Genomic DNA, 26,200 nt, shown 5'->3' with positions numbered 1-26,200 from the left:
TTTCTCCCACTTGTCAACAAGTTGTCTTTTACAACTGCTTCAAAGACTAGAGATAAAGAGGAGCACACAACTGTGCCCATATGCCAAAACAAAGTGGAAAAAACAACCTCCCACAGCAAGGTTTTTTTTTATCAAATACTCATCGTGGCTCAACAGAGTGTGACACAACAGGAAGAAAATCCTGCTGGCTACTGAGCCCAGTGCTCACTCTTCTACAGCGGAGCTCAAGATACCACTTAAGAATCGGAGCTTCTTCCTTAGGAAGGGGTAGGAATCAGTCTGTAGTTTTATAAAGAGGACACATAGCTCAAAGAAATACTTACTTTGTATTTCAATTATAGGTGGAGGTTGGCTAGTCCTCAAATTTGGTCTATCTGGAAGACTAAGGTGTTTCTCATCTGGACAATGCTTTGACACTAGTTGCACACCTTTCCTCATTAAAAAACAAAAACCACACGCTTAAACTGGTATTTATTTCTGGTTAAATCTGTGTAGCTGAGGATTGAGTTTTTAAGACAGTGTCTTCTCCCTCTTGAAGTTAGTACGTAAGCCTTCCTCTAGCTTACTGCTGAATGGCAGTAAAGACTTCTAACTTTCAAAACAAGACACTCAGGTAACTCCTCTATGGTAGTGAACATACCTGTTCAATGGAATTTATAAGCATTGACACATTTAATCTACCAAATTACAAGTGGAATTTATGTTACCCATATGATTGTTCATTCAGTTTATATGGAAACTAGAGAAGAGTAAAAACCAGTAAGAAAAAACAGAGCAGTCACTCGGACAGAGCTTAGTGTGAGTAAGCAAGTCAGGCTTCTTGTAGGGCTATATTGCCAGCCAGTGGCCATGAAGCAATCAGGAGACAACTAGAATATCCATGTTGGACTTCAGGGCCTTTAACTGGAGCCAACTGTGAATGCTTCTCCCTATAAAGAAACAGATGCCTTTTAAACATACTACTATAGATTAAGCAATATGACTAGTGAATACAGTTAGGTATAAGAATAAGGTGGAGAAACTTTACAGAACAAAATCAGAGTATCTTTTGATGTAAGAGCAGTACTGGCACTGCTTACATGAATTTTGATTTGTGAATGGTTTGACTGGCAGCAAGGAATTGCTAAGAGTTTGTACTTAAGATTCCCAAAAGATATGTACCATTTAGTAGGTTACCTCCAAAGGAGGTATACTTTTAATTAACAGCTAAAATAAACCAATATGAGCAAATGCATATAAAAACCAGATAATGTAGCCTAGTAAGGATTTTCCAGTTTAGCATTTAGCACATTGGTTACAAAGTACTTACTGTAATTTGAAGTGAAGACAAATATTAAGTCAGCTTTAATTAACAAATAGAATATTAAAAGGAGAGCTTAGCAAAGGTCATACCACGGCTCTTAGAACCTTAGTAGAAGTACATCATTGCTATTTTTATCAAAACAGACTATTTTAAAGAAAACAGTACATTGTGTTGTAGAAATGGTGCAAAATAGGCTTTTAAATCCTTAGCTCTTTCACTTTCAATGTATTAAGGAATCATTTCTGATACTGTGTACTTAACCCATTCCATGAAAACACAAAGTAACATATTTATGGGAAATATTAAAATGTGAATACAATTTGAAGCTAACAAAAATATAATCTTACCTTAAAAAATTATAGAATTGTTATCTTCCTCACGTACACAATGTAGATGAACATAAAAACTGATAGCTCTGAAATTATTAGTCAATTGTATGCTTAAAAGTTTATGAATATTCTCTATATACAATAATCCTATTACTTAAAATACTTAATTTCCCCCAAGAATTCCAGATATATTACAGGTATTACTACATAATTTCTCATAGCAATCCACTGGAACAAGAAAAGGAATCTTTAAGTCAGACCATAACATAAACTCATTCGAAGATTAAATAAGAATTTCCCTAGAGGTTTCCATTCAGAACTCTCTTTTTTCCTTCAAGAAATAAAGCTATAATTTTCTGAATTAAATTCCTCATCGATTTTTCATAAAGGAAATTACTGATTTTATCTCAAGGTAAAATTAGAAGAGCCTTTTAAAACATGAAAAGCTGCACAATTTCTAGTAATGTGGGAGTAATTAAAAATTCAAGAAAACTAGTTTATAATTATATGGGTCAATAGTCAATATGTTTAGATTTTTAGTCATATATTTTGGCAGAACTTTACATATTATACAGTTTTATATATATGTGTATGTATATACATGTGCGTGCATACATATATATATACATATATATAAATAAAATACATGGTGATCCAAACATTTAAAAAGTGATCTGCTATCTATATAATATACATTAAACTTCTGGATTAGTTTTTTCATATTTAGTATAAAGGTTCATTGCTACAAAATTATTGGCACTCAAGTCTGTGAGTTCTGGAAATAAAGTTCTGTTTCTGAGATCATAGAAACAGAATTGTACCTAATTCCATGGCTAACTTGGAAAAGCTATTCCAATAATGACACTTATTGTTACACATAAAATAAGAAGCAATTTAATGAATTTTTAAAGCAAAGCTCTTTTATTGTCAATGAGATATTATGGCCAGAGCATTGGTATTTGGCCATAATCTATTAGGACCACACTATTGTACTTCATTGTGAATTTGCATTATATTTAAATTTGTGTTAAATGATGAATTTGTTCTTTTAAAGAAGACTTTTCCTTATAAACTATTATTAGTAAATTTACTAGATTCTAGAATCTAGGATTTAGGTTATAATTATACTAGGTTTTTGATAGGTTTTTTGTTTTAGAAAGCTATATTCAGAAATTAAATACAGTAGACAAAAGTAAACAAAGTTCTAATTTTTTGGGTACTTGATATTACCCAAATATCAAAAGAAACTGAGACTGTATAAGCAAGGCACGGGTGTAATGAAAGTGAAATTCTCATACATCTTATCTATTCTATTAGTTATGGTTAAATGATTTATTTGGGGACATCAACTATGGATATTTATACATTTGAAATGTAATATTTAGTTGTATTATCATTGTGTCCTCAGTGCTGAATGTGAATACTTACCTGTCCACAAAGAATCCTCAGGCTTATTAATGTATTGGCACATACCTGTCTATTAAAACTGTTACTGAATGTTCAACATCCTGTTAAGCCATTTTCTCTTTGGTAAAGTTAATCATCGTAGGTAATTTCCGTAAGAGAAGTTCACATTTCCTTGATCACAACTATGGTCTCGCTGTCTCAGGAGAATTCTCTGGGACTCCTTGCTATAGGAGAGCTCTGCAAGTTTCTGCAGACTCAGATAGGACTTGAATTTCAAGTCCCATGACTCTTGATAGAGACACAACGAACTTTCCTCAGTTTATTCTCTTCAGTTCAGGCACCGAGGCTGCAATGAACTAAACACCACCATTTTCTTTTCTATTAGGAGGGTTCTAGTGTGTACAACAAAGTAGTTAGTGATGAATATCACTTATAACACAAATAATTCCTTTCAGACTACTGTCTATTTTCTAAATGTGTAATTTTATACCATGTGCTAGGCTAAAATAATTGTGATGTGCAATGTCATTTCTATTGCACCAAGACCAAAATACTTTGTGGATAACTTTCTTATGCTTGCCACCACAATCCCAAAGGCATTCAAAGAGGCTCCACACAGCATCTTGAAGGCTGCCTGCAAAATGTAGCACATTTCCTGCGAGTGTGGAAATGACATTTCTCTTAAAATTTACAGGGAGTTGAAACACTCAATCACAGGGCATCACTTTGACATTGCGCCTTGATTCATGTTGCCTCTTTGCGAGAAAATGATGTAAATATGTGTGGTTTAAAAGCTACCAAAGGTAATAAGAGAGTATGATCCTGGCGGATACTTCATGTAACTGCTTGAGTGAGGGGAAAACAAATGTAGCAGCCGGTATCACTGCCCACAAGAGATGGCCACCAGAACTCACACACCTACACCTAAGTGTGTATACTAGTCACTTGAAAAGCTAGCCACGATATAAAATCTGATTTAGTTTAATGATGAGCAGCATCTCAGGACATTTTAGCAAGGATTTACAATATCCAAGAAATCCTAAAGGAGGATGTTTTAACTGAGGTGAATTTGGAAATTTTGGTGTTAGTGCACCTAAAGGAAAACGTTTTCCTAATCATTAAAGAAAATGTGTCCCCTAAATGTAAAAAATAAATCACTATTTTATATATTATATAACATATACAATGTACATATTATATAATGTATATATAACCTGTATATAAAATAGTTGATAATAACGTCCAAATTTTGTAATTGTTCAGTGGATTTGGTTCTCAACAGAAGTTGAACAAATACCTTAAGATCACATCATAGTTCAAAAAGCACATTGCTCATAAACCCTCCAACTGCAAATTTTGAGGCATTCTTAAGCATACCAAGAAATTTGCAAAGGCATGATACATTTGCTGACCATATCCTAATAAAAAGTATCTGAAGTACTATGTTCATTTTTGTCAGATAAACTTTACATGTGACAATAAATCAATTTTGCCATAAGGTTTCATAGGATAAGGCACTCTCACAGCCTGCATGCTCTTGCTTTCTGTGTATACGTTAACTTAGCATCAGCTCGTAACTTCAGAAAATGAGAGTGCAAGGAAATGCACTTTATTTTTTCACTAGAGATAGAAATGAAGGGAAAAACCTATCTGTAAAAGTTACCATGGATAGCCATACCCCTCTGAAATCAGGAACTAGGAAGCATGGAGCAGACTCTGAATGCCAGATTTGGGTGGTAGTAGACTAGCTATATTGCTAACATCAAAATTTTGCTTCTGTAATAAATTGTATTAGGAAAGAAGGCCAATAACTACTATTTTCTCTTAATGAGAATAACCGGTCCTTCACTAGTTAAATGCTGAATGACAGCTTTACAAAACTATTTCAAGTATTCATTATCACAGTGAAAATGTGAGACCTATGCTAGAGTGAATGGTTTGAAAATTCTTCTGATGAAAAAGGCAAGGGTACTAACTCAAAACATATACAAAATGCTTCAACGCATTTCTCTGTGATGTGAATAGAAAGATTATCCATTAAAAAGTTAGAAAAATTAAGATAAATTATATATTAGTACACCTTCCCAACCACATTGTATATAAAAATTCAGAATAGTATACTGGCATTTCGTTCTACACAATAAAAATGCCTAGACTTGGCAGATTATCTTCTATCTGTACATGTATTTTCTCAGTAGAAGGCTTTGTGTTGCAGTTACTTTTGAAAAGTTTTATTTTAATCGTGAACCTTATTGAATCATCAGTAAACCCAGCTGATTGGGACCCACTGTGGTTCCATTCTCAGTTTCTCAATGGCAGTTTGTAGTTTCTCAAAGGCTTTATCTAGATTGTTGTTTACGATGATCAAATCAAAATAGTGGTTGTATGCTCTTTGAATCCGTGCGCTTTCATCCACTGTTTTCTTCAAATCAGAGTCCTGTAGAACAGTTTTGAAAGGAAGTATTTATGATAAGATATGTGTATGTGCACGCGCGTGCGCACACACACGTGTGTGTGTGTGGGCTTAAACACCAAGTTAAAATGAACGTAAAGCTTAGCAGGTCGGACATTTGTTTAATGTATGTAACTCTGATGTGAATCATTAAAATTGCATCTACACAGAATGTTAAAAATGTAAAATACTAAAAATGATGGCCAGATCTAGTTTCCAGATATATTAACTTTGCATTTATGAATATTACATAACTTCTGTTTCATGAAGATAAAATGCCCAATTAAAGGAATGTTGACAGTGGCAGTGTGGAATTTAAGTTAATAAAACAACTACCACATGAGACTGGTTTCAGGTCCAACAATATTATCCTTTTCAAAAGATTTTTATCTTGTGGAATCTATCTGTAAATAATACACTAATTTGCAATAACTATTAGTCTTGAATCCAAATTGACTTCCTATGTCTAAGGAGAAACTAATAAATGTATTTTGAGGACTAATTTTGTACATGTTCACTATGCAACCATATACTTTGAGTTAGAGTGAGTTCTATTTTATAAAATAATTCTCATTTTGGAATGACATAAAGAATAAGGAAAACTTTTCTCAGTAAGCTGCAAGTGTTTTAATATTTTGCAATACTTCTACAAGTCATACAAATATTTACTGAGTTCCTGTTAAAGTGGTTACTATGTTTTATAATTGTTGGTTAAAACAATGAATAAGACAGAAGTTTCTACTGTTGAAAGAGACAGAGAAAGGGCAAATAAACACAAAAACTTGCAAGCTGTAATACTACTAAAAGAAACATACCAGCATGGGAGAATTTTCGAAGTTCTACTTTAGATACAAATGATTAGAAAGACAGTAAGTGAATGCATTTAACCTGAGAACTGTAGGAGGAGAAAGCCTATTCCAGGCAGAGGAAATAACAAATCAAAAATCTAGAGAGAAATAATCCCGATGTGAATATCAATAGGGGGTAGAAGAAGTAAAAAGCTGAGAGGAGCACTGGACAGGTCATGGAGGAGCATACAGAAAAGACAAGACATCTTTGGGTTGTTATGTGGGCAGAGACTATGGAAATGACACTAGACTGGAAATATCTGGTGAAAAAATCATCCAGAGTTGACTGGTGAGCTGGATAGGAAAATGAATGAACCAATGATAGCTCATGCTCCTAGCTTGAATGAATGAATGGTTGTAGAAGGTGCAGAGCTGGGGGTGAAGGGTAGGAGTGGTGGGAAGAATGTGGTTTTGACTGTGACCATTGAGAAAGCCTAGAAACAATGAACTGCTAAGTTGAAAATACATTCTCAGTCCCTATGTTATTTCTAAAGACCATTTCCCACTAAAAGGAATCAACCTTCAGAAGGCTGGTTCTAGGTCAGGGCCAGGAAATATGTAAAGATGAGGAGAAACAGCTGTCAGTGATACCAGGAAGCAAAGACTTATCAAAGGCTTGGAAGAAGAGAAGGAAATGGGCTTCTAGGAGCTGAAGACAGTTTAAATGTCAAAAACAATAAAAACTGATTTAGAGAGGAATTATTCCAAGTGATTTTAAAAATAGTTATTTCTTATGTTTAATGGTATAAACTCTACAGATAAAAAGGGCAGAAAGAAAACTAGTTCACAGTAATAATGCAATTGATGGTGGGGTCAGTATACTTCTCCAACTTCTGAGTATTGTTGGATAATGAGAGTCAATGAAAGGCCGTAAGAATGTTCTACTTCTAGTTGTCCCAGTAACATTGAGACCTGGGATACTGAGCATAGGAGAGTGAAGTTAAAAGTTACAAAAGAGCTTAGTTAAAGACCTAGTAGTTCAGAATTTGATTGTGAAGTACCAGAATAATACAATTTCCTTCAATCATACAACAGCATTGTATTACCCTACAGCTCAGCCTACTTAAACAGTGTAGCGAAAAACAATGGTAAATACTGTGACAACATGTACTCCTCCTAATACTGCAGTCTTAAAATACTATTTACCCTAAAATGAACCAGAGCTTCCTAGATAGCTAGCTAATTCCTGGACTGAAATGTGTATGATGAGCCTAGACCATCTGTCAGTCAAACAGCAAGGAAGCCACCTGAAATTACAAGGTTCATGAAAAAGAACTCACAGGCCAACTTCAATAAGATTCCATGGGTCAAAGATGAAACAACCTGGGATTCAGTAAGACTAACTAATAACCACAATAGAGTAAATCACATCAAATATGCTTTAATCCACATGTTCATGATGCTCATGATACTAAAAGCAAAAATATAAAGAAAATAAACCAAATTGGTTCACTAGTCACTTTGGTGCCTCTTAGAGAACAAATCTTTTATTCTGAAAACAGATCCATAATGGGAAAGTATAAAGCATGCTTCAGGTTTTCCTATATGAACTGCATTTCAGAGTAATCAACTAGTTGGGGAAGAAATATTCTTTTCTTGAACTCCATTATAAGTGCAGAAAAAATGATACTGGGAATATTACCACTATTCAATCCCTAAAAAAGAAATCCAACTGAAGATCAATGAAACTTTGTAAAGTACAAGGTGAAAAGCTACTTGTGGGAATGTTAAAGATCAGAGGAACACAACACGAATCTATTACTTTATCATGAAATGACAGCCAGTTTCATATCAAAATAAGAAGGGCCACTTTTCAATTACTCTTTGGGGCAACAAAAATAAAGGGGGGGGGGAAGATGGGGGCAGAATAGGTAAAATTCAGTCTGTGGAATGCTCTATAGGATAAGTGACCCAATCTTTAAAACAACTAAATCACAAGGTTAAAAAGAGAGGAAAGGGAGACAGTGCAAACTTACAAATAATTAAAGAAACTAAATGGATTATCTGCTTCCAGGCACTAATAGGAATCACACCAAACCTCCCGGCCTGTCAACTAAAGCACAGGCAAAACAGATGGAGCAACAGTCTTGAAAACATCATACAGAGGCAATGAAAAGCTTCCCAAAGATGGGAAACAAATGAAGTCCTGTGACTACCCTCACTTAAGGGCTTGAAAGTATTTCCAGGCTGTTGTAAAGTGAGTGGAGGCCAGGAGGAGCCTGTCTGACTCCATACTGGGGGGACAAGGCCAGAGACGGAGGTGGCAGGAGTCCACAGGCCAGAATAGGACAGTGGGGCGAAGAGAGAACTCTGGAAAGTGGTCAAAGTTCTCGTCCAGGAATTCAGCTGACAGCCCAGCAGTCAGTGGGTGTGAACAAAACCCAGGCAGCTGAAGGACTATTAAGAAGGATAAGAGGTATTCATCCGAGTCAGGAAAAGTTCCTATTTCCACAGGCAGAAATGCAGACCTCACATTGCACAGGCCATTTAGGAGAGTGCTTACATATGTCCTGCTGCAGTAGCAGAGAATAACTGTTCCTGCAGCAAGTCCTTTTCTGGCCTTATCACAAATTTTAAAGGCAAGACCTGAAAGGAACACACTTTTGAAGTAACTGAATCCTACAACAAAGCTCACAAAATGTCTGGCATCCAATGGCCAACTACCAGGATTGCAAAGCATCAGGAAAATGTGATCTAAAATGAACAGGAAAATCAATCAACAGCAATCTAGAAGTGACACAAATATTCTAAGTAAATGATGACATGAAAATACTGCATATTTCAGATAGTCAAACAGTTACACCAATATCAAACACCCTGAAAAAGAACAAAGAACACTAACACTACCTATTACTACTCTTACTAGCTATAGCGTGGGAGAGGAGGAAGCAAGAGGACGGAGGGTTTTTGAAGGGGCACAAAGAAACTTTTGGTGATGGCCATGTCCATTTATTGTCTTCAATGGCTTCACAGTTGTCTACATAAGCCCAAACTTAACGTTCTACACTTTAAATACATGCAGCTTATTATATGCTTATAATATATACCTTATTTATCTTAATTAATATATACCTTAGTTAAGCTGGGAGAAAAAGGAAATTTAGAAGACATTAAACAAATATATGTTAATCTTGCTTGGATACTGATTTTAACAAATCAACTGTAAAACAAGTTGTGTATCTTGGGAAAATTAATTTATTATGTGTTAATGGTTACATTACACTGTCTTATTTTTTAGAAGTAAACACTAAACTATTTATGATTGAGATGGTACCAAAGATTTGCTTCAAAATAATTCCAGGAGAAAAGTGAGGATGCTCATTGAAACAAAAATGGCCATATGTTACAGGATGTAGAGGAGGATAGGCACATGGAGTTCAGTTTCTCTTCTGTATATATTTAAAACTTCCCATAATATGAAAAAAATAGAAAACATGAAATAGAAACTAAAAGATCAAAAAGAATTTTAGCAGCATTAAATCATATGAATCATATGATGAACTTGCTTGTTAATTGTCTTGGACCCAGTCGCCTCATTAGTAAGATGAGGAGGTTGGATGTGCATATTTTAATGCTGGTCTGGGTCATTTATAACATATAAAGTGAGTAAATTTTTGTTTTAAAATAAAGTGGAACAATGACTTTTAAGTAAACCCATCTATTTCTAGTGATTGTAATTTTTATTCTATAATACCTTATACAGTATGTTTATTTCCCACATATTTGATTAAATAGCTTTAAACACATACAAAAGAAAGTGAAAAGGAAACACTCTAGGTGAAAAATAATGCTGTTGGCAGGGGAAGAGTTACTTACTGTCAAAAGCTTGGTAGTGATACCAGCATCTACCACAGCCTTGTGCATGGCACGTAACGTCTCCAGCTCGGGAGCAGCAATAAATACAACATAGGGCATGAACTCAGATGTCCTCAGCACTTTCAGGGCCTGCACAGAAGAATAATTATAAACCTTCTGATAGAGGATCAGAATTTGAATTATGATACCGTTTAATTCTATCAGCTCTCTTCCTAAGGATTAGGATATAATTTACTGCTTTCCCTCTTTCATCTTTTTGGTTCCAGTACTTTTCTTAAATAGTGATCAGTTAACTTTGGCCTGATATCAGTCGCATTATTCTGTGATGTGCTTGAACAATGGGCCATATTAAACTTACTGTTCCAAAAATCATGAAGAATGATGTTAAACACAGTGTTAATGTCATCAATTGATGTATTTTGTACTATGAAATTATCATGCAGCAATTATAAACAATGACAGCTCTAGATTAACTGACATGAAAAAATATTTAAGAAAAACTAATGAAAACAAGTTTAAGAATCTGGATTTTTCCTTTCATGTAAAAAAAAGTTTAAGTATTATATTTTACATATGTACAATTGTACTAAAATGACAAAAATACACACAGAACAATGTTAATAGTACTAGTATTACTTAATAGTATTATACACTACTAACATTATTAGTTATTGTTGGAGAGGGTGGATAGAGTAGAGAGACACAAAATAAGAATGAAGTGTGTCTGTTAGATGAGAAGATCCACAATTTCATTTTATTCTTTTATATTGAAGTCTTTTTAAAATAAAAAAAATTTACATTTATTTGCCTATTTCCTTAGACAAATAAACATTAATTTTCAACCAGGTTTGACTGCTATCAAGCCTAGGTAGCTAGGTGATCAGATATTTGTATAACGAGCTGTATAAGCATATTCTTTACCAACAAATAAGAGTTACCTTAACACTCTGAAAACAAAACAAAACAAATTAATTTTTTTTTAAATGTAAAAAGTAGCTTTGGAATCCATGCAACTGACCTGTGGGTTGACATCCAAAATGCAAGTTCGTCCAGTTTGGACAACTTCAAGGATAGAATCAATCTTGGTTCCATACAGATTTCCTTCATATTCTCCATGTTCCAAATATTTTCCAGCTTTAATATCTGCTTCCATCTCTGAGCGTGACACAAATTTATATGCCTGACCATCTTTTTCATCTTCCCTTGGTTTCCGTGAAGTAACTAAAAATAACATTTAAAATTTGTACAAAGACAATGCAGGATATAAAAAACAAACAAAAAATTTAAAAACAAGCTAGCTAAAGGTTTTCCTATTTAGTGCATGGGGCAGAAACCTATGTCTTCTTATCAAATCTGATCTGCTTCTACTTTTCAAAAAGAAAGTTTTTTGAAACTTATAAACTTATACATGTGCTCATGTATTTATAAGCTATTATAAGTTATCTGCTCATTTGAACTACAGAGAAGTTGTATTGGCAGTAAAGAGCTGAGACTGAAAGCAAAAGGCCTGTACATCCTAAAATATTCACTGTGTATTCTTTGAATAAAAAAGTTTACTGTCTGTAAGAATGTTTTAAGAGATAGAATCCAGTGTGCAGTCTGTAATGAGAGATGTGCATTATGCTCATCTTGAAACTCAAAACGTATTTTACATAGAAGCAGAGCCCTCAATTTCAGTTCTTAGTAAGTGCGCAGCCTGTTCCCAGTGACCAGCAAGCCTTTTCTGCCTAAGAAATATCAGCTACATCTCTTCTTCACATTGTACCATTTCTTAGTTGAGTGCCCAACAACTGAACAAAGTTCTATTTTTACTTGGTACTAGCAATTTTTTCAAGTGTAACTTTACCCACAAATTTCCTATCTTGTATCTTGCTTCAACACCAAACTTTTAGTTTCCTGCTTTTTGGTATTCCCCCACATTATTCTAATTCACACCTCACTGGTAGGGTTGGCCACCTCACTGTTACTATGGTCTTTAAACTTCTTTTCTGACTTGACCATTCATTCTGAGAGGGAGAGAGAGAGAGAGGCTATAATCCAAGCCAAAAAATAGAGAATCCTTTTATCTGGTATTTTAGAACTCGGAATATCTTTAGGGACATACAACTCTTCTGTTCCTGTGCCATGCTAGGAATGAACTACAATCACCTCTCACATTGTCACAAAGATGGCTAGGTAATCTCTGTCAATTTGTTGCCACTAGTTTCAAAGAAGAAGAGAGCAGAGGGTGCATGTGTGCATGCACATGTGTTCAAATTTAGCCTTAATCTGATTTTGGCTGGATTAGAGATTAAAAGTATCCCACTTCTACTCATCAACAAATTCATGCAAAATATCTGACTAAATCATTAAACACATGAAATTAAAATTAGAAAGTAACACCACTCAAAAGCTAACATTTTGACTTAAAAAGCCTGACACATCAAGAAAATTTAAAAGAACAAAATGGACTTCAAATTTATGCTCAATAATAAAAGTTTAAAACCATATGCAAATGAAACTGCCTCCCCTCCCAGCCCCACCCCTCCCTGGAGTTTTCTGGCTCTTCATTCAGGGTGAATAGCCCAGACCACTATGGAGAGCACTTACAAAGTAACTTCAGACTCTTCAAGATATTATGATAGCTTCTCATATTTAAAACTGTGTGATCTCTACAATTTCTGGAATTATTCACCAAAGGTGGCATGATAAAATTTCTAAGACAATCTTAAACTCCCTCAAATGATACTAGAACTTGGCTTAGTAAAATTAGCCTACTTAATTTTAGAAAAGAAATTTTTTTTTTTTTAAGTTCTACTGTGGAGTTTTATGTGGACATGTGTTGGTTGAAGTAAGGATGTACACAGGCAGACATACAGTCTCTACCACCATGTCTATGTTGATAGAATCTTAATTCTTGGAGAAATGTTTTTAGTCTACAGTGAATTTTAATTATAATTCCATGTACTGGTGAACACTAAAAACAAACAAAAAGAAACAACTTTTTTGTCAACTATATTGTCACATATTTAAAACCCTTTTTACTACTAGAAAAGATAAATCAAACTGTGTGACTTGACTATAACTGAATCCTTAAGCTCATATGCTAAACAACCAAGTAATATGAGTGCTCAGAATCTTGATGACTGACAGGCAACCTTTAAGTTTTAGCAGCTTTTCAAATAATGAGGAAGCAATCAACAAAGCCAAGATCTTGTTAACTAAGCTCAACATGTAACTGTTAAAGAGAACCTATCACATAAAGTAGCTTATCCCCTCATGCCTTTTATTTTAGTTTTATACAGAGAAAATTAAGTCAAATTAACATAATGACAGCATTTACCTCTCCTTTCCTCTAAGACCTCTCCACTTATAAACCTGACAATATGTAGCACAATACCATGGGAAATTAAGCAGCCATGTCACATTTTACCAATGTTCAGGTTTTGTATTTATTCTGAGGCATGATAAAAGCCAGATGCTATATAAATGTGAATGACATAAAGAGAAATAAAACACAACTACACCAAATAAAGAACTACTCACCTGATGTATGGATATACATAAATCTTGCTATATAAAATTTCAGATTTGAAACCTTACTAAAAATAAAATATGAACTCATGTGTATAAAGCAAGAAATAGCAAAATGAGGACATTAGTAAGAAATATGGAAGTCCACCAAAATAAATAACAAAAAGAATGAGCAGCTACGGCTTCTGGTAAATGGGCCAAAGGTGAGGCAGGAGAAGATGCAATCTTCAAGACACATACTGTGCGTAATTTGATTTTATACAAATGATAAAGACTTAACACACAAGGAGGTTTTCATTTTGTTAATCACTTCACAAGGATTCTAAATTTAGTGATTCATGATTCCTACAATGAAATCCAAAATTTACCCAAAAGGAATTGTAAGTAGCACAAGAAAACAGTAATGCGGCTACTCTCCCAACAAACTAAGAATTTTAGTAATAGGGTTATTCTTCATTTAAGCATTAAACTTCAAAACATACTGGATGAAAACAAAAAAACTAAAGTTTATCTAAAAGAGATAGGGTTACCTTAGGCTAAAATCAGGCTCAACAGCTTAAAGGTATTAACATACTTAAAAGGAATACTGTGTTAAAACAAAAGGGATCTTGGTCAGCAACAGAAGCACAGTATTCATAAAGACAATACTGAAGTTATAAGGGCAATATTGGCTTGTTTCATGCATTGTTCATGGGATAAGTTCCCAGATGCAGAGGCTCATCCATTTCCAAAGTAAAGACAAATATATATTAGTTCTATAATTCAGTGAAACAATGTTAACTCCTTGATCTAAATCCGATCTCATCATTAACTTTCAATAGAAATATACAAGTAGGAAAAGAAAGTAAAGATCACAAGATGAATTTTGTTTCACTAAATGGTTACACTTCTCATCACTGGATTTATTTCACATAATCATATGATCTTAATGCTGACTGATCTGGAAAATCAATCACCTTTTTTTTCTTCCACATTTATTTTATTTTATTTTTTTATACAAACAAGAACTGGTCCAGAGATGCAGGGGTGTGAGACACTAGGGACAGAGTGGGAAGCAGAACAGGTGACACACTGAAATATACTGCTGCGGGGAGTGTACAGACAGGAGAGGTCTGTAGTGCCAGGTGGGTGGCTCTCTGGCCTGGGATCAAAGAACTCAATGCCAAAGTGGCTTGAGATAGTTTGATAGTGCTGAGACTTTAACCCCTGCACCAGGGAGGCCCAAAATCAATTACCCTTAATGCATTATCAAAAATCAGGTTTATGACTTTGCAGGACTGAGAGCTACAAGCAAGATGACAATACATAGGATTGGTACATTAGGGGTATCTAAGGACTCAGCAGATTCTTTAGTCTGAAACTGGCAAAACACAACTTTTCAGATAGAAATTAGTTGTATAAGACAATGTAAACTAATGCTGATTTTGTGCATGAATGCAATGCTTTTATTGAGCTAACATTTTCTGGATGAGGTGTAGAGAACAATAGCCACCCAGTGCTAGCGGACAGGGCTATAGTGTTTGTTGTCTTAAGAGAGCTGTGGAATCTCCTGAGTTTTTCAGTCTCTTCTACTTGTTCATTTTCACTGGCAATATCAAATAGCAAAGGAAACTTACATGGTACTGTGGTTCCAAATCTAGTAGGATTCAGTACTATGAATCTGTTTTTCAAGCTTCTTCGGCCCACTCCTTGAGCTCCTATTAACACTAATGTCTTTCTCTGGAAGGGAGGCATTTTGGCTACCTCCTCATATATCTGGATTTCATGTCGATCAAATTCTAGATGTAAAAGGAAATATGAAAAATCATACTCATGTATCTTTTATGATGACAAAAATTCCCTATTCTGTTCAGACATTTATCTTGATAGCTAAATATCACTTAAGTTGTACATTTTAATAAATGTGATTTTCATACAGATTTATTTTTATAAATTTGGCAAAGTAAAAAATTATTTCATATTCTGATTTAAACATTTGCATCTCTCAGTCTGTCCCTAAAAGTGTGTCTAGCCAAGCTAGAAGTGCCTGTGTATTTTCCTTACCAGATATTCTACTTACTAGAACCTTTTTATTATCAGTTTACCAAGTAGAAAAAATTCCTTTAGCATAATCAAATTCTAAGTTAGTTAAAAATATATATCAAACAGCAGTAAGTCTAGTCTGACTACGCAAGTAAATTCTATAGAAGTATGCTCTTTCAACAATAATAAATGAATATTGTATGCAAGGAATTCATAAAACACATATTGACAATCAATATTAAAAGTCTAAATTTATATCTAAAATTAAAAGTTGGATCTAAACTATTTTCAGTGGAAATATATTCCAAAGTTATAGTCTATGTCAATGGGAAAATTATAACTTTTCTGTTTTGCAAGAAGGCTTTAAGAACATACATTTAAAAATAAGGACAAAGTTAACCTGAAATGTCATATTACTTATTACTGAGATTGTAGCTCTCAATCCATAGTATAACATTCTTCTTTAGGTTATTATCAGCAACTCTATGTACAATTTCTCCACAGCTTAAGGCAATATTAAGACACTATTTTCTCTTATATTTATTGTGACAATATTGTATTATTTCCTTTACAAGTGTGTTATTTAGCTGATTACCCATATAGATGTAATTTTTTAAAAATCCTTTAAAATTGTTGATTCCTTTGAGTAAGCCTCTAGGGCCTTCTGATTCAAAAGCTATATTTTACTGTTCTGTAAGCTTCTATAAGAAGAAACGTTATAGCAGTTGTCATATTTATCTCTTTTTAAATCTAAAAGATTTAGGAAAGAACCTTACCAAATCAGACAAAGATTTGTTTGGTTCAGTACTGATTTTTCAAGTGTCAAGGAAAATGTTATAGCAGAATATATAGTTACCCTTAGTCATAGCTCTTTTAATCATTTCATTCAGGCATTTTACTCTTTAGGAGTGATATATAAATTATTTCAAAATTTTCTGAATAGTTTCAATTAGAACATTGTTACTTCATTTACATCAGCATAAATTTTGGTCCATTGTTTTACTGTAAACTATATTCACAAAGCACACTGGTTATATATATATATATAGTACATATGATACACCAAAAAATGATTTCTATATATTATACTGTACCATGTGTTAATATGCCAGTCCCTTCCAAATCTGTACTAATCTGAATTAGTCATTTAAAATTACTCATTTAGAGTTTGTCCCACATTGACAAACAATATGAAACTACTTCACTTGATCTTCTCAAAAGATGTTTAAAACATACCTGCATTTCTGGTTGTGAGATACATCATCTTTTTCTTTTTTTTGCTACTTATAGTGCCACAGAAAGGTCCTAAAGGATGAGAAGACAAGATAACTTAAGCAGCGTGTCACAATCTGATAAAATTACTCTGCAGTCTTCCAAAGGGTTGAGAATGCATCTTCCCAGGCTATATACAACAGCACAAGAGGCAGGGATGAGCTGAGCCAAGAACTCTGCTACTACACCAGCAGGTGGCAGAAAGGGATCAAAAAGTTGACTCGGGAGAGCAATACAGATGGGAGGGCTTTTATATATGTATATGTATATGTATATGTATATGTATATGTATATGTATATGTATATGTATATATATATGTATATATATGTGTGTGTGTATGTGTGTGTATATATATGTGTGTGTATATATATATATATATATATATATATATATATGTATGTATTGCTCTCCCATCTGTATTGGGAGGGCTTACATATATATATATATATATATATATATTAGAGGTCTATTTATGCATACAGAACTGGGGTACAAGCCAGAGGTGCAGGAGCGATGAGAGACTACACCAGAGACAGAGAGGGGAGCAGAACAGTCAGATCGATGAAGCACACTGCTGAGGGGAACAGCAGGCGGGTCAGGAGAGGTCTACTGTGCCATGTGGGTCACCTCCGGGGCCGGGGGTCAAACCCACACTGAAGTGGCTGCAGCTAGCTTGCAGTGCTGCATCCTAACTCATTGTGCCACCAGGGAGCGCCCAGTTCTATAAATATTTTAAATAAATTCATATGCTAAGTCAGATGAAAGTGGTAAAGAAAGGTGACCACAAGGGACTACTTATTATTTATTCTGTTGAACTATCATCACCTGAATTGTCCCAGTCTCTTCTAACAAATGCCTTTCTCTTCTCTTCCAGGAACTGACTTGGAATGAGGCCAGCGCTTCCACCCTCTTTGACATGGCTAGCCTAGAATTAGATTAGTGAACAGTGGCCAAAATTTGAGAACATATTGTAGTAAGGAAGGACAAACAACTGCAGGCAAAAACAAACAAGCAAGCAAAAAACACTTTCTCTTTTAAACTAACCTTGACATTTAAACTCATGGTATGTCAGTTCATTCATTTCTCCTTAAACACTTCAGCACTGAGGAGTAAACTGGCACTTAATCAACTTCTAGTGAAATTTCAGGACCAAAATATAAAGGTATACAGGCTCTTTAAATTAAACTTAAAGAACAGAAAAGAATAAATGCTATTCTATCTGTTAAAGAGGACATCTCATCTAACATCCTTTAGTAAAGTGTTTACGATCAACATTAATCCTGCTATGTTGGTATTTTCTAAGGCCAAAATTAATGAAAGATAGAGCTGGGAAAACAGAGTGGAGAGTTTAATTCATGCTACCAAGAACATGAATTTCCTGAAAGGTAGTGATGTTTAGAATAGGCAAAGTTTCACTTAGTATCTAAACCATAACTTTTAAAATTTAAAGAATATATATATAAATAAAATGATTGGATAGTGCCAGCTACTGTCTTTATCCTAATAACTAGCATAGAAAAACCTCATATCTATTTTAACAGTTAAAAATCCTGAAAAATAGAATAACAAACCACAAAATGCAGAGACTGAAATAGTGGTGAAAGGCATTAAAAAAGAAAACTAAGAGAAGGCATTTATAGAAAAAACAACAACAACAACAAAAAGACAAATTAAGTAAAGGCAACAGTCACAGAAAGCAGTTTTGTTTTTTTTTAGATGAGAGTTCTAATTCACTCAATTTGTCTATTCAAATCACAGATTCTGTTCAATTTACACTTTCTTAGTTCTTTCATCATCTGGTGCACCCATACACAATGATGTCTGCAATCTAAGGAAACTTTAATAAAATTATTCTCATTCTGTAATTCATTTCTCCTTAAAGGTCAATATAACTGATGAGAGGCTAATATGAGTTAATACTATCTCATTTAGAGTTCAGCACTAGATTTTAAGGTCCTTTCCTCACACACCATGTTCTTTAATGAGAACTTTCATTTGCTCTAACAATTTAAAAGGACAAAGATTCTAATTTGTCAAATTCTTCAGTTCTGAATACTGTGGTTATTCAGATATAAACATTCATAAAAACAGACTTATTATTGCTGAGGAGCTTTCTGAAATCTGTATGTGGAAAAGGATCATATATAATTTTTTTCTATGAAATGAAGGGAGGGAAAAATACAGTGAAACATAACCATTTCCATCCACACAAACTTATTTTTATATAATTATGCATACAAGAACTGGGGTGTAGGCCAGATGTACAAGGGGTGAGACGATCCACCAGAAACAGAGTGGGGAGCAGAACAGGCAGATCTACTAAAATACACTGCTGAAGGAAGCAGCAAGTGAGACAGGAGAAGTCTTTCATGCCACGTGGGTCACTTCCCTGGCTGGGAATCAGACTCATTTTGCAATGGTTGGCAATAGCTTGATAGTGCTGAGACTTAATCACTTCCTTGTACCACCAGGGAAGCCCCATTCACACAGATTTCAATCCAAAACCAATGACAATGATAGAGCAAATCTTCATTACTCATAAAATGAGAAAAGGTGGGCAGATAGACTTAAGCATTTAAAATTTTTTAAAATCATGAATGTATATGTAAGAGAAAGAAGAGACAAGAGAAAGACTACTATTCTCATAGTTTAAAAGACAAAAAACAAAACAAAACAAAAAATACTCTCGGTTACAATAAACAAAAAACAAACTTTGAAAAGGAATGACCCCAGTAGAGTTCTTCTCACCCCAAAACACCCAGACAGGAGAATCAACTGGTCTAATATCTAAGCCAAAATAAAGGTACCACAGGCTGGTTAATTCTGCATTTATTAATAGCTACTCACAAATTCCCCTCAATTTGGTCTTCTGTCCACAAAATTAGCAGTCATGAAGCACGAGCTGTTCATGCAGGAAAAAGCATTGGAACAAATGCTAATACCTTCTTCCTGAATATTCAGATATTGGGCCAGATCTAAGATTGAAAATAAAAAGTAGATGAGGAAATTTTGAGAAGCATACTAACCTGCCACCAGTTTGGATCTTCTCTGTTTACAATCTGAAGAATTTCTCCTTTTGAAAACTTCAAGCCTGCTTCTTTGCAGGGTATCAGGTTATCATTGTATGGATTATAATCAAAATGACATTTCACAAATACCTAAAACACATAACACAATTAAAAATACCACAAATGTATCATCTTTACCACATTTTTCTAAATTTTTTCAAGCCACTGATTTAATTATATTAATAATTGACTATGTCTTTATAGTAGTCAAGCAAGAAATATTCTTAAAAAACCAAATATTAGAGTATTAATAATTTGATGTAAAAGAACCAGAAGTAATATATTAAAATTGCATTTTTATTTTAATTTCAAACCTTAAAACAATTTGACAATATTTTATTTTACCTTCATTACATTTCCCCCCAATTATTTCACATAATTTTCCAATCAACATTGCATAACTTTTATGGAAATAAATGGTACTTTCTAATGAAATAATATATGCAGTTGATTTAAGGCAGATATTTCAGATATAAGATTAACTTCTTGAAAGAGCCAAGAAGCCAACGTTAAATAATACCAATTCATGTAGAAGTAAAACATGAAACATATTTACTAATCTCAAAAGAAATTTTAAACCCAACTTTCATCCCTGGTAATATTTTTACTCACCTAGATTCACACTGGCCAAAAACTGGTGTAGAAAATACATTTTTGGAATCATCTTGCTGATTACTTTGCTCATTTATAATCTAATGATAACCATTAAGATGACTGTAGAACAAATACTGAAAAAGCCTTGAAACTATTTTCCCATTTAAATAAAAATGACTCTACAAAAATCTTTTAAATGTGTTTTATTAAAGTATGGCAATTACCACTGGAATATTTTGCCTATTCACTTTAAAATTTGAATTCTCATTAAAGTAAGATTTTTTTTTTCAGTATTTGATGGCAAGTACAGACCAACTACTTTCCTGAAACAGATTTTTTTCCATGCATAGTTAAAAAAAAAAAATCAAACTTCAGCTACAAAAAATGACTTAGCATTCATCAGCAGATAAAATTTAACAAGCAGGGAAGCACATAATTATTAGTCAAAATAACTATTTTTCTACTTATTTATCATACTTCTATAACACAAGTAGCTACATTATATTATTAGTGCAGTAAAATGTAATGTGATGGATGCATATTAAAATAATTTTTAAATAACTGTATTTGGGAACATATAACAAAATTTTAGTTATTTACAATGAGATGATTTTGATAGAAAGTAGTCAGAACATTTTCAGTCACTCTGAAAAGACCAAATATTAATGCCCCTCCCAAATCAGTAAGCCAATAATTTGTTTCCTGACACATAATTTTAGAAATGTATAAAAAGCAAGCATACAAACAATATTAAGATTGCTAAAATGGAACAATTGGCTAACTTGACAATGACATGCAACTCAATGTTTTGAAAGTGGGGAAAATCCAAAATGATTAAGTTTAATCAAGATAAATTTAGTTGGCTGGTAAGACAGAAAACAGTACCAGAAAAGTACTGAATGACATCATACCTGACGGACGTGTGCTGGATGCCTCTCCATATTGATGCAACTCTAAAAATATATTTTTCATTGCATAAATAAAGCCAGATTTTAAGCTTATAATAAGTTAACAAAAACAAACAAAACTAATGGCCCATTTTTATCACTTCATTCACTTGGTCAGCAGCTACCTCGTTAATTTTCCCTAGATAACCAAAAACTATAAATCAAAAAAGCAAAAAGCTAGAAGTAGTTGAGATGAGGCAGAAAAAAACAATGGATATAAAAATACCCGGATATGCATTCTTGAAAATGCTGTTCTGCATGTATAGAAAGAGCACATTGTAATCTAGCCTAAATGTTTATCATTCTTATTTGAGTCAGAAAATATTTCATAGCCACAGAGCTCAGACTTTCCTAGATAGTCCAAATTTCAAATATTCATCCCGACTCCCATCAAATTGTTCTATAAAAGTCATTATTTGTAGAGCAAACCATCTCTCTCAAATGTACAAGACTCCCATAAAGAAATTATTTTAATGATTTCATTGATTAATTGTAGAACATTATTCTCATGCTCAAAAAACTCAGATTAATTTGGTTTTATTTACAATGACTTTTGATAATGTCTGGGAAAAAAAAATGAACCTTACCAAAAAAATGAACCCTACTTTCATCTAAACATTTTGTAATTACCTTAAAAATCATTAGAGATTTACTATATTTAGTACTGTATCTTCAGCACATTTTAAAATGTTTCATTAATAGGCTCTTCATGCAAACTGATCATACTTTATTAAGAAATTACAAAATACAATCTACTAAAATATTTCAGTTTGTGAATGACAATCTGAAGTACATGGAACAAAGGAAGTATAAATGGCTTTTAAGCACAGAAAGATAATTCAATCTCAAAACAGACATAACAAGTTAAAACTACATTACGACAACATTTTCTTCCTACCAGATCAGCAGAAATACAAATATTTGATAACATTTTGTAACCAGGACTATGAACCAATAGGTATTTCCTAATAGTTTAGTAAAAGAAATGATCCAAACTCTTGGGAAGAAAATTTGGCACAAGCTGTCAAAATTACAAAGGCAAAACCCTCTGACCTAGTAATTCACCTATGGGAATGAATTCGACAGTAACACTGGTTGGATATATGTGAAATGAGGTAGGTATATGACTACTAACCACTGAATTATTCTAAAAACAAAGATTAGATGCAACTTACTTAACAATAGGGAGTTATTTAAACAAATGATAAATCTGTGTAAATTTATGCAGCTGTTACAAAAAAGGGGGGGCAGGGAAGAGAGTGTATGTCAAGAAGTAACTTATGTACCCAGATTCTTGAGATACATGGCTACGTGATAAAACCAGGTCTGTATAATATATAACCCTTTCAAGAAACAAAGAGGTAGAGGAGGAGTAAGAAATATATAGCATTGATTTACTTGCACAGGAATTAAGAAATTCTGGAAAATTAAACTAATAGCATGGTCATGGTTTCTTATGGGAGATGAGGATCAGGTGGATAGTAGAAAGAATAAGGAGGGAGATTTTAATAAATACATATTTATATTTCTGGAATTTTAAATCACTGGATTTACCTATTCAAAATTTAATATCTTACAGTAATATAAGTAAAGCTCTTAGAGCTTCCTGCTCTAAGATGAAGAAACAAGGACCCTCCAACCTGAAACAACTAAAATATTGGACAAAATATGCAAAACAAAGTCCACGAAGATATCAGAAGACTGCAATGCTTTAAAAAAAAATGTAAACAAACAAAATGAGCTATATTAATGACCCTGCTAACTACAGAGTTTCCAGTGTGCCACTCAGAAAAGGAGAATCAGGTAGAGCCAGGTGACTTCCCAAGTTGAAAAGATGAGCTAGTAAGGTTAAGGTGGCTACAGTGTACAAAACAGAGTAATAAGTGGAAGAGCTGAACAAAGACACAGTTTCAGAACTGTAAAGTACTCTCTCCAGTCTTAGACTAAGTACCGACCAGTGCATGTATGTAAGGAACATAGCCAACAGGTGAAGAACCACTGGAAAGCATTACAAGGAACAATATCAGGTCAAGAAAAGTTTGTTATACCAGAGAGAATGAAAAAGACCTCACAATTCAAGAGGCATTAAGAACACACGTATTATGCACTAGACTTAATCCAGCTTTGGTTGCCTCTAACAAAGCTAAAAACCAAGATCCAAAACGATCAAAATACTGCCAAGGAACTACAATGGATCCTAGAACAAAGCTTAAGAATATTTTTGAAAATACAAAATACATCCAGCAGCCAACAAGGTAAAATGTGTGATGTCTGGCAGCTAATCAAGAATGACCAGACATGCAAATAAGCAGGAAAATATAACCCTCAATGTGGAGGAGGAATAAAATCTAGCAAGTGAGAGTGACCCAGAAATGCCAAATGTGACGCAAGTAGTAGACAAGGACACTAAACTTTTAACTTTACATATTGTATTCTTATGTTCAAGAAGCTAGAGGAAGAACTGAGAATGCCAGATGGAAACATGGCAGAGAGAAAAAATTCATTTGAACTTCTAGAGATGAATGCCTAAATACCTGAAACAAAAAATAAACCAGATAACCAGAAGTGATTAACAGCAGACTAAATACTGCTGAAAAATCAGTAAACTTGATGACAACAGCAACAGAAACATGAAAACAGAAGAAAAAAAGATAAAAGTAAATGAATAGAATATCAGTCACCTATGGGGCAACTTCAAGTAGTCTAATATACATAGTAGTCACCAAAGGAGAATAGAGAAAATATATGAAAAAATTACAACAAAATTATGGCAAATTTGATCAAAGTAGTCATTTTTCAACAAATGGAGCTAAAAAAAATTTGGATACCTATATGCAAAAAGTAAAATTTAATCCATTCCTCCCACTCTATACAAAACATAACTTGTAAATACTTCATAGTTAAATTTAAAGCATAAAGCTATGAAACTCCTAGAAGAAAATTTGTATGACCTTGAGTATATAAGGAATTTCTGCACAGAACAAAGTGTGATCCAAACAATAGTAAAATAGTAAATTAATCCATCAAAATTAACAATTGCTTTTTGATTTACACTTAAAGAAAAAGAAGACAACCATACTTGTAGAAAGTCCTTGCAAATCATTATTCTGATAAAGTACCTGTATATAGAATATACAATGGACTTTCAAAACTAAAAAACAAGCAAACAAGCAACTCAATAAGATGGACAAAAGATTTAAAGACATTTCACCAAACAGACACAGACATAGGCAGACATAGTTATGATTAAAAAAATATAAATAAAAATCATGATTGAGATCTGTGACACACTCATTAGAATGACTACAATTATAAAACCAATCAAATTAAATGTTGACAAAGATGTGGAATTATTGAAGTTATATATAATGCTATGGAAATTGTCAACTGGTGGAACCACTTCTGAAAACAGTTTAGAAATTTTGATATAAACTACCATAGGACCCAATCCTTTAATTCCTAGATATTTATTGGGGAACTTACATGTAAATATCCATAGTAAATACTGATTAATAGTACCAATCTAAAACCAACAAAAATGCTCACAATAATAACTAGTACGACAACAGGTTAAAAGAGAAAAAAACCTTAAGAGAATGTGATTCACAATTAAAAAAAAAAGATCAGCAAATTAGAAACAGACTTCATTAATTTGATTTTATTTTAAAAGGACAGACATTCTAAATAGTTACATGTCAGAAGTTCCTCTTTAAAGTCAGTAACTGAACTGAATTGAGTATTTTTTAGATATAATCAAAAGTATGTGAAATTTAAAAAAAAAAAATCAGGAACTCTGTGCACCCTTAGCTTGTCTGCCTTGAGTCATCATGAATGCCAACCCTAATCTCCTATGAAGCCTGTTTCCACCTCAACAAGATGGGAATAAAAACAAAAAAAGTGAAACTTGCCAAACTTCAGGCACTAGATAAAGCAACTTCCTGCAGATTATATATGGATAACAGATAACATGTCTGTCATAACAGATGATAAAAATCTTCAATTTTCCTTAAAGAAACTAGGAATAAGCACTATCTCTGCTACTAAAGAGGTAAGCTTGTTTGAAAAACAGGGAATGTTGATTCATTTTAACAAAGCTCACAAACTCACAGTTCTGACAGTAAACACTCTTACCTTTACCAGCCATGCTGAGACAAAGCAGCTGAAAGAAATGCCACCCAAAAACACCACTGGCTACTGGGAAGGAGGTGAGGTTGTTTAGCATTCTGATGAGATTTCTCAACAGTGAGGCAAATGACTGACTTTACTTCTTTAAAAATAATAAAACTTCTTTAATTATGATTGCTTAAAAAAGTTTTGTTTAGTTATGTAATAAAATACAGAAATCTTTAATAGGTCCCTGATTATTGCTTTTTAACTTACTGCTTATGCATAATTATTGGTTAGCAATTGGCTGATCCAAAGAAGCCAGAATTAAGTTTTAAACAACCATCAAAAAAAATCTTTGCTTAAAGATGGGTCAAACACTACACGACATACACTTCGGCGACATTTTTAAAGACAGAGCACCAACGCCACAACGCCACAATAGTGAAGGCAAAGATAAATAGATGGGACTACATCAAGTTAAAGAGCTTCTGTACAGCAAAAGAGACATTACTAAAAACAAA

General features: G+C 33.5%; 1 protein-coding gene across 3 annotated transcripts in view; it reads right to left on the bottom strand.

Annotated features, from left to right (window-relative positions):
• Positions 1 to 4,217: 4,217 nt before the first annotated feature.
• MPP6 (membrane protein, palmitoylated 6 (MAGUK p55 subfamily member 6)) overlaps positions 4,218 to 26,200 on the bottom strand; it is a 92,365-nt gene continuing 70,382 nt past the window's right edge. For 2 of the 3 annotated variants that reach the window (XM_012720894.1, XM_012720895.1), the window contains exons 6-13: positions 21,537 to 21,578; positions 19,990 to 20,121; positions 17,789 to 17,888; positions 16,927 to 16,995; positions 15,285 to 15,446; positions 11,174 to 11,376; positions 10,156 to 10,284; positions 4,218 to 5,476 (exon numbers count right to left, since the gene is read on the bottom strand). In XM_012720894.1, coding sequence (XP_012576348.1) covers positions 5,300 to 5,476; positions 10,156 to 10,284; positions 11,174 to 11,376; positions 15,285 to 15,446; positions 16,927 to 16,995; positions 17,789 to 17,888; positions 19,990 to 20,121; positions 21,537 to 21,578 — 1,014 coding nt within the window. In that variant the 3' untranslated portion in view covers positions 4,218 to 5,299. The remainder of the gene's footprint in view (positions 5,477 to 10,155; positions 10,285 to 11,173; positions 11,377 to 15,284; positions 15,447 to 16,926; positions 16,996 to 17,788; positions 17,889 to 19,989; positions 20,122 to 21,536; positions 21,579 to 26,200) is intronic. The other variant, XM_004676780.2, reaches the window with a different exon arrangement.

The sequence above is a fragment of the Condylura cristata genome, unplaced genomic scaffold (assembly GCF_000260355.1).
Source record: "Condylura cristata isolate star-nosed mole 26May11 unplaced genomic scaffold, ConCri1.0 scaffold00005, whole genome shotgun sequence".
Lineage (NCBI taxonomy): Eukaryota > Metazoa > Chordata > Mammalia > Eulipotyphla > Talpidae > Condylura > Condylura cristata.
The sequence above is the reverse complement of the archived record's forward strand: the minus strand, read 5'-3'. Positions and strand labels throughout refer to the sequence as shown.